Source organism: Cyprinodon tularosa, unplaced genomic scaffold (genome assembly GCF_016077235.1).
Source record: "Cyprinodon tularosa strain WSP-4 unplaced genomic scaffold, ASM1607723v1 ctg214, whole genome shotgun sequence".
NCBI lineage: Eukaryota > Metazoa > Chordata > Actinopteri > Cyprinodontiformes > Cyprinodontidae > Cyprinodon > Cyprinodon tularosa.
Window position 1 is genome coordinate 1275502 of NW_024038796.1, and position 8376 is coordinate 1283877.

The following is an 8376-nucleotide window of genomic DNA, read 5'->3' on the forward strand; positions in this document are numbered from 1 at the left end:
TTCGCACTATGCGCGTCAGCATCCGCTGACCCCGCTCCGTCAGTTTACGTGGCCTACCACTTCGTGGCTGAGTTGCTGTCGTTCCCAAACACTTCCATTTTCTTATAATACAGCTGACAGTTGACTGTGGAATATTTAGGAGCGAGGAAATTTCACGACTGGATTTGTTGCACAGGTGGCATCCTATCACAGTTCCACGCTGGAATTCACTGAGCTCCTGAGAGCGACCCATTCTTTCACAAATGTTTGTAAAAACAGTCTGCATGCCTAGGTGCTTGAATTTATACACCTGTGGCCATGGAAGTGATTGGAACACCTGATTCCAATAATTTGGATGGGTGAGCAAATACTTTTGGCAATATAGTGTATTTTAATTTTCTCCCAACCGTCGAGGGCAAATCGCTCGGGGCGCATGCGCAAAAAAGGATTCTTCTTTTTATTATTCCTCTCAGATGTAAACACAGCAGCATGGGAGGGCTGCAATGAGTGAAATGCAGCTCCATCTGCAAAATTGACGGACCTGCTCAGCCACATCCTTTTTCCAAATACGTCAAAGCCTTTTTTCTTTTAGGACTTTCAGCACAAAATTGCACAAATTGCCAAGGCAGCGCAGTTCACTATAGTGAGCTTAATATCCCCCTTCTATTGGTTTGGCTTCAGGATAGACACAGCAGACCAGTTCCATCTCACTGCGGAACTGAGTCCGACATGGTGTGAGCAGGTAGATCGCATCAGAGCGTCGGGCCGAGCTGTGAACTTACTGTACAACTAAACCCAGCAATTAGTCATACAATGTGAGCAGCAGATGCGCGCAACGATTGAAAAAAATCGCACAGTGTACGCCGGGCGTAAAGCCCACTACTCTCATTAAGCCGTAAAAAACAAAAAAAAAAGAAAGAAAGAAAACGGTCAGTTCAGGTGTTTTATAAAACATGTGAATCAGGAAATTGTCAATATACCAAATTGAAAGATTGCTGTTCTCTGCTTCAAAAAAAACTTCAGATTTTAAAATGGAAAAATTTTCAAATTTTTTTTATTTTATATATATATATATATATATATATATATATATATATATATATATATATATATATATATATATTTGCTTATATGAAATTTGAATGTATAACATGAATGCATAAACACCTCATTTTATTTCAGTATTAAATACTGTTTAAAGTAACAGATCATTAAAAATATCTCCAGACCTGTACTGATTGATGATTTTCTTGATTCGGACCCCCTGATTTTAATTGGTGACCCCTGGTGTAGATTGACCCTGAGACCACCCACCCCTGACCCCCCCAGTGTACATTGGTTATTCCCTGGCCCCCCTTATTACATTTTTCTAGCTACGCCTCTGCTTAAAGCTTAATAGTATCATTTAAAAAACCTATATTAAAGTTTTCGGCGTAAAGATCCTGACTATTTTTGGCCTATTTGTGGACTTCTGGGAACTGCCTCTCCATATTTGGGCATATCCCGTCTGACTGCAGTTGAACATGGATCGGGTAACGTCAGTCACTAACAGGTAAAGACGGATGATGAGCCTGAGTGTTGCTTAAGATAGCGGAAGAACACCAGCAGAGCTCTGCTGTAACAATCCCCATTCACTGAGGGGATTTAACCGCATATTACACGTGAATTACACAACTCAACACCCACAGAAGAACAATTAAAGCGCCTGTCAAATCCTCACCCTAGAAAAATGGCAGCATTGAAGTCCTTTAAGGTGTAAAATAATAGTGTGTGACTTGTTTCTCTTTCAGCCCTAATCCTCCGCTTCCGCGCTTATTCCTGCAGTTTTACCTGTCTGCCTGTCCGTCCGTCTGTCTGTCGGATACTTACATTGTTGAAGAGCGAACCGACGTTTGCGGTGACGAGCAGCACATCGGTGAAGGTGTCCATGTTGAGGCGGACACTTTGAGGTTGTTAAAAATAAAAATAAAAAAAGTCCGCCTGACTGTAGCGTCTCTGGTGGAGCTTAAACCAGCTTAAAATACAACAAGCAAGGAAAATACGTTTATAACCAGCTGCGGTTGGAAGTGAAGAACGCCGCTCTCATGTCACTGCGCGCGCGCCGCTCGCGGTCCAACTCCTGTGCAGTTGATAGCGGGCTGTCGGTTCATGTCATCATACACCTCGGTAGGGCTCATACTCCTCGCCGCGAGCGGCGACTTTAAATGCGTGGATTTCCTCCCCCTCTGGGTTAATTGGACTAGCAGCTTCTTAAGAGACTAAACCAGTGTAGCCCTCAGAAGTGCTCCTACAACCCGGAGGAAGCTGACTGATTGTTGTGACAGGACGCTCCGCCCTCATGCAGCGGAAACCTGCCTTATAGTTTGAATTCAAACAAACCAGACGAGATACAGGCTTTATAGATTCACACGCGCCGCTTTCACACTGTTTTAATGTTTGCAGCCAGGGGCGGAGCTAGATAGGGGCCATGGCCACCCTTTGCCAACCATTGGCCACCCCTGTGGCCAAAGGTATCAAGTAAGGAAGTACAAATACTTCATTATAGGGCTGTGAATCTTTGGGATTCCCATGATTCAATTTAGAATCGATTCTTGGGGTCACAATTCGATTTTTTTCCTGATTCTTTTAAATCCAAACGATTCGATTCAGAGACGATTAATTTACTATTCAAAACAATTCTCTGGATCTATTCCAGTCTGCTGGCATGACAGAAGAGTACATTTATAAAGACTTTATAATTCTAAATGTTTTATTTACCTATTGCAATAATGTAAATACCAAAAAGTAAATCCAAGACAACATGTCTTGGATTTATCCAATTCTACCAACAACTCTGGGTGATGTCTTTCGAGATGAGAACGGGGATTTGAAGTACTCCCAAAATACTTAACTTTACCGTTGCAATCTCTGCAAATCGCATGAGTCATGTCAAGCCCTTTCTTACCTGAGCCGGGTTTGAAGGTAAAATCCAAAGTGTTTCCAAATGGTTGCTTTTAAAGACCAGGGAGGCGGTTGAATTTATTTTTCTTCGTCCTCCATACTTTAGCGACAAGAAACACAGTAGCTCACACAACACTACACACCACTCTGTAGCCAGCTAGGCTAACACTTGCATGCCTGTGCATACTGTAGCTCACGCTGCTCATCGGTTTCGCCAAACACTACGGTGCCTGATAAGGCACATCTGCACCCACAAATTTTTTTTTTAAAGAAAATGAGAATCGATTCTGAATCTTTAAATGTTATAAACACGATATGAGCTCAAATCGATTTTTTTCTTCACCCCTAATTCATTACTGTAACGAAATACATTTTGTGTTTTAAGGGGTAAAGATTAAAGTCATAGGAGTCTTCAGTGAAACCATAGATAAATAACTATTTAATGCAGACTTGTGCGTTCTTCAGACGGACAGCTGTCCCAGCATGCACTGGGGCAGCAGCAGCTTCCAAAGGAATGCCTACAGAGCTCAGAGTATTACGTTAAAAGTTCACTTTCGGTTGCTATGTCACCATGTCGGTTGCTGTTGTTCTATAAAAGTACATTTTAAGATTGTTTGAGGCAAGAACATCATACTCTAAGCTTTACTATATGGCCCATTTACTGATTTAGTGCATAATAAATAAAACAAAGTTCCTATGTTGAGAGGACCACGGAAACCAGAATCAAGGGCGGTGAATGTGTGAATTACTACGGGCTCTGATGGCAAAAAGTTATTTTGATTTGTGTTTGTCTGTCTGCATTAATCATTACGATTTCAGCATTACAGTAAAGCAGTGCATCACGTTAGTCATAAGACCACAGATGATGATAGCCATCCACTTTCTTGTCACATTGAGCTCCTTCCATCACTGCAGAGGCAAAGATTCCTTGTTCTAAGAAAAATGCGTACAGAAATTATTTGTGCCCTCTGCCATAAAGGAGCTGAACAAGTTGTAAATATAACTCGGTCTGTTCTGCTTCCCTCTCCTTGATGAAGTGAATCTGCTGCTGCTGCTGTGTCCGCAATGAACTCTTTTATAATTGTATTTTAATGTATTTTTATAACATTGTTGTGTGGTGAGTAAACCAAAGGCACATTTCTGCCATCATTGTGTATGGTAGACAATTAAGTTTTTTTTCTATTTTCTATTCTATTCTATTCTATTCTATTCTATTCTATTCTATTCTATTCTATTCTATTCTATTCTCTTCTATTCTATTACTACCCCACTAACTAAATTAGTTTTTATTTCATAATCAGTTCTTGTAACTTTCACTTTGGACAATCATCAATAGAAAATGAGTGGGTTTCTGTTCAATTGATACATTTGTTCTGTGGATGTAGTCTATCGGTCTGTGGGGAATTAATGTATCCTATTTGTGTTTCACCTTTTCAGTAGAAATAAATTAAATAGGCTATTCAATAATATTCTAAATAATTAAATATTGAATTTAGATTTATTTCTTTTCCCCGCTATTCTTGTACACATTTCTTCTCTGAACTGTTGTGTAGTTGGTATCAAATCATTACAGTGTATAAAGTGTCACGCATTGGTTGTGACAGGCTGGGATTATGTTTAATGTTTTCCTGAGAATCTATGTCCTTTTATGGAGGTGTGGTTCATCTGAAACTCAGGCCTGTTCTGGGTGGAATACACCAACTATGCACATTTTCTTCCCCAAGTCAGTTATACTCATGGAAATGTTTTTCTTAAGCATTTTTTCTGCAATGGTTGTTTTCAAATAAATCTGCTGATGTTGATCAATAAAAGCACAAGGAGTTTGTAAGAGGGGTGAGAGGAAGCAAGAAAAAGAGCTCTAAAGGTTGGTTGTGTAACTCCTTCCATGGTTTGCAGCTCAGTAAGAGCACTATGGAGAAACAAAGTCAAGACCCAACAGTCTTTTGCTTTACAGCCTTTTATTGTGAACCACTGGATGGCATAGATCTATTACCTTTAGTTCACAGGAGTGCTTTATAGCTCTACCGACTCCAATGGATTATGCTAGTAAAACTGGTTTGACATGTTTGGATGTCTTCAAAGACTGCATGTGTGTTTTTTCTTTAAAACATTAAGAGACATCGGAAAAGGAGAAGGTTCTCACAAACTAATCAAACAGAAACTGTTACTATGGTTATATTTTTAGAGATAACAGATCTTATAAAACTGCCTCGCTGTTCGCTGGAAGTCACGTTGTGGTTTTGTGTTATTTGTTGGCAGTTTAGTGTTTTCATAGCTATTTTAACTTCTTTCAAGTGTGATATTAATTGTAATGGTTTGCGTGAGTTACTTTAAACAGGACTTGGTGCATTTAGCTTCAGCAGTCTTCCTATCAGTTCTGGTGCTCCTCTGATGCTCTCCACAAGGCCAAGCCAGCTGTTTTCAAGTGAACCGAACATTTAGTAATTCAGTTGCATAATTTATTTTTCCCACCACAGTGTAATGATTTTCGTTTAGTTTGGGTTTGATACAAACGCTGCGACATTAAACCAGATTTAAGTGTTTTGTTTTTCATTAAACAATGAGATTTGTTGTTTGTTTTTATATTTTCAGTTTAAAACAAATTAAGGAAAAAAAGAGGACAATGAAAATGGATGGATGGATGGATGGATGGAAATGCGTGTTTCTCTGCACTTTGTGGAATAGGTGCATGCGTGCCTATGCAGCTGCAGCTCCTTTATCGTCCACCGTGCAACTTCCAGCTTCTATTTTTATTTTCTATGCTCCTGCTCTTTCATAGCAGCAGGTTTGTGATGCCGTATAGTTGGAGAATAGTTCTCCTCTTTGCACCTGTGAGAGCTTTAAGATTGGTATCTGAATTAGCACTGTAAGGCAAAATGAAAAAGAAATTTTAGCTGAAAATATGATAATAGACCTAAAAAATATTTATAATAATAGTTAGGTCTATATATATGCAGGCTTAATAAAAAGATTACCAACAAGTCACATTGGAACCAATGTATCTTGTACATTATGAACAAAAAATTGGTTATTACAGCAAGACAAATGAAAAAATATACATATTATAAAATTTCAAGATTTTCTACACACAGCAAAGTATTCAGAGTGAATATTTTACACCTGGAATCTATATAAAGTAGATCTACTCCATTATCTGTTACTTGGCTAACCGTATGGTGATGCTGCTGCCAGATAGGCTACACACCAAACCTGACTCAAACTTTTTTCCCTCACATATTTTTATTCTATTTATTTCTATTTTACGTTTTTGCATTTTTTATTTTATATAATGCATTTTGCCTGAGGAATCAGTCATTATACTTAATTTTGTTTTATTTTATGTTTATTGCTTACAAAAGATGCAAACTGAAAGTTTTCTTATGGGGAAGGAATGCTACAATAGACAACAATAAGAATAAAGAGTCATTGCTAAATGGGCTGACTGTGCACTGTTGCTGTATTTAAGCATAAAGGGAAGTTGAGTGGAAAGAAAAAGAACAGTATAAAAACCTGCTTGCAACACAGGAAAACCAGGACATTTACGAATTGTGGATGGCAGGAGGAATTGGATTTAAAAGAGTTCCTGTCCTTGACCTCTACTGAACATGGATGACAGTTGATGCATTCCTTTTGCTAAGCCACTCCTAAACCAGAAATGTTACAAGCACCAACATGGGCTGGGGAGTGTGGTCGGAAAAAAATTAGTTTCTTATTAATTCCCCTTACATGTATCAATTTATCAGTGCTGATTTTTGTCTGTACTTATGAAAAACAGCACTGATAAATCAATAGATTTAACCCTTTAAAGCCCGATCGAAGAATAAAACAAAACAGAAAATTACTTTTTTTTTTGTTTGAAGTCCTTATTTGGCCTTTTAACAAAATGTGTAAAAAGAAAAACAGAAATACATTTTTGATATTAATAATTTATTACTATGCGATAAGTCAAGATTATGTTTTGTGTACCGGTTGTCTTCTGCCCTCTGTTATCAGGTATATCTGATTGTGTACAATAGGATTTTGAGCAAAGTTTTTACCATTAAATTATGCAAAAGGTGTCAGACGCAAAACATTTCAGAAGCCGTATGTATCAAATATGATAAATTTGGCATTAAAGGGTTAAGGACAATTAATAGGAAATTGATTTTCCGATCACAGGAGGAAAGGGAGGGGAATGTTTGCACTAAAACACTGCATGTAACTCAATATCAAATTGTTAAAGAAAGTAAATTCTGAGTTTAAAAATAACTGAGCGATAATCATCAGAATTAATAAAACCATTTCAAAGTTATAGCTCTGTGTGTGATGATTCAAAGAAACAAAATAAAAGGCCTCAGCTTGAATCAGATTACTGGTATAGCTTTTAAATTATATTCTAAGTCATTGAAAATAAGCTTTATTTAAAAAGAGCCTTATATTACTGTCTAGGAATTATGCAGTGCATAATTTTATTGGCAAAACAAAACATGAATCAAGAAACACATCAGAAATGACTCAGAAATGCACACATGTGCACACACCTGATATTCTGATGGAGGCTGCTGAGAACGCCTTCTGCAAAACTCATTTTATGTATTTCCAGTTTGCTCCAGGGCATGCTAAATGTGATGCTCATTTCCATGAAGGATTCTTTAAAAAAAAAGATAACTATGGTACTGATTATGAATGCATTTCTGTTTCTGTGGGAGGATTGCATGTTATGTAGACTGTTCTAGTGTTTTTAACTTATCCCCTTTGTTATCTAGTTCTTCCTCTGTGGGGAAGTAAACAAAATAAAATAGTTTTTTCATGTTATGTATTCTGAAAAGACGTGTTTAAAAAAACTCCCCAGGTCACATCCAGTTAAATCAGCATGCGGTGACTTCTCCTTCTGTAACGAGTCTGTAATGCATGAAACAGAGAAACTAAGATATAGAACCAAGAAGAATGTGGAAAATCGCAGTAACTAAAATTAGCTCTACTTTGTAGAAAATAAACCAGATGGATTCAGTCACTGCATCACTGTTTAACTGCTCATTGGTTCTGAACTTTAAAGGGAGTTTTATATACAATGCTAACACAGGAACTCTATGTTATTTAATAACTTTATAATTAATGCCAACCCCAGAGCAGGAAGCAAATATGGTATTTAATCAAATAACTTTCAGACTGATATTGTTTTGTGCACAAACTAGCTGGGTGTTAGAATAACAAATCAAAAGGGTGCACTAAGCTCAAACCTTGGTCAAACAATTCATTCTACAAACATATGGAGTAAATGTATTCCATTCAAAAATTCTTGACTAATCTAGTGAAACTCAACAAAATACGCTATAATTTGTATTTTCTGACATCAGGACCACATCTGATGCATTCCTCTTCCCTTCCCAAACGTTGCCTTAATTTAATATAGGTATTTTAACTTGAAACTATGTCAGAAATATCTCGATTTTACCTTTTGGTGAGGAAGAAATGAGA

The 8376-nt window shown here is 37.6% G+C and overlaps 1 protein-coding gene across 1 annotated transcript in view; it reads right to left on the reverse strand.

Moving 5' to 3' along the window:
• inpp5l (inositol polyphosphate-5-phosphatase L) overlaps window positions 1-2351 on the reverse strand; it is a 37052-nt gene extending 34701 nt beyond the window's left edge. The window contains exon 1 of the mRNA XM_038285765.1: window positions 1849-2351. Within this exon, the coding sequence (XP_038141693.1) occupies window positions 1849-1908 (60 nt within the window). The 5' untranslated portion in view covers window positions 1909-2351. The remainder of the gene's footprint in view (window positions 1-1848) is intronic.
• Between the last annotated feature and the right edge of the window lie 6025 nt (window positions 2352-8376).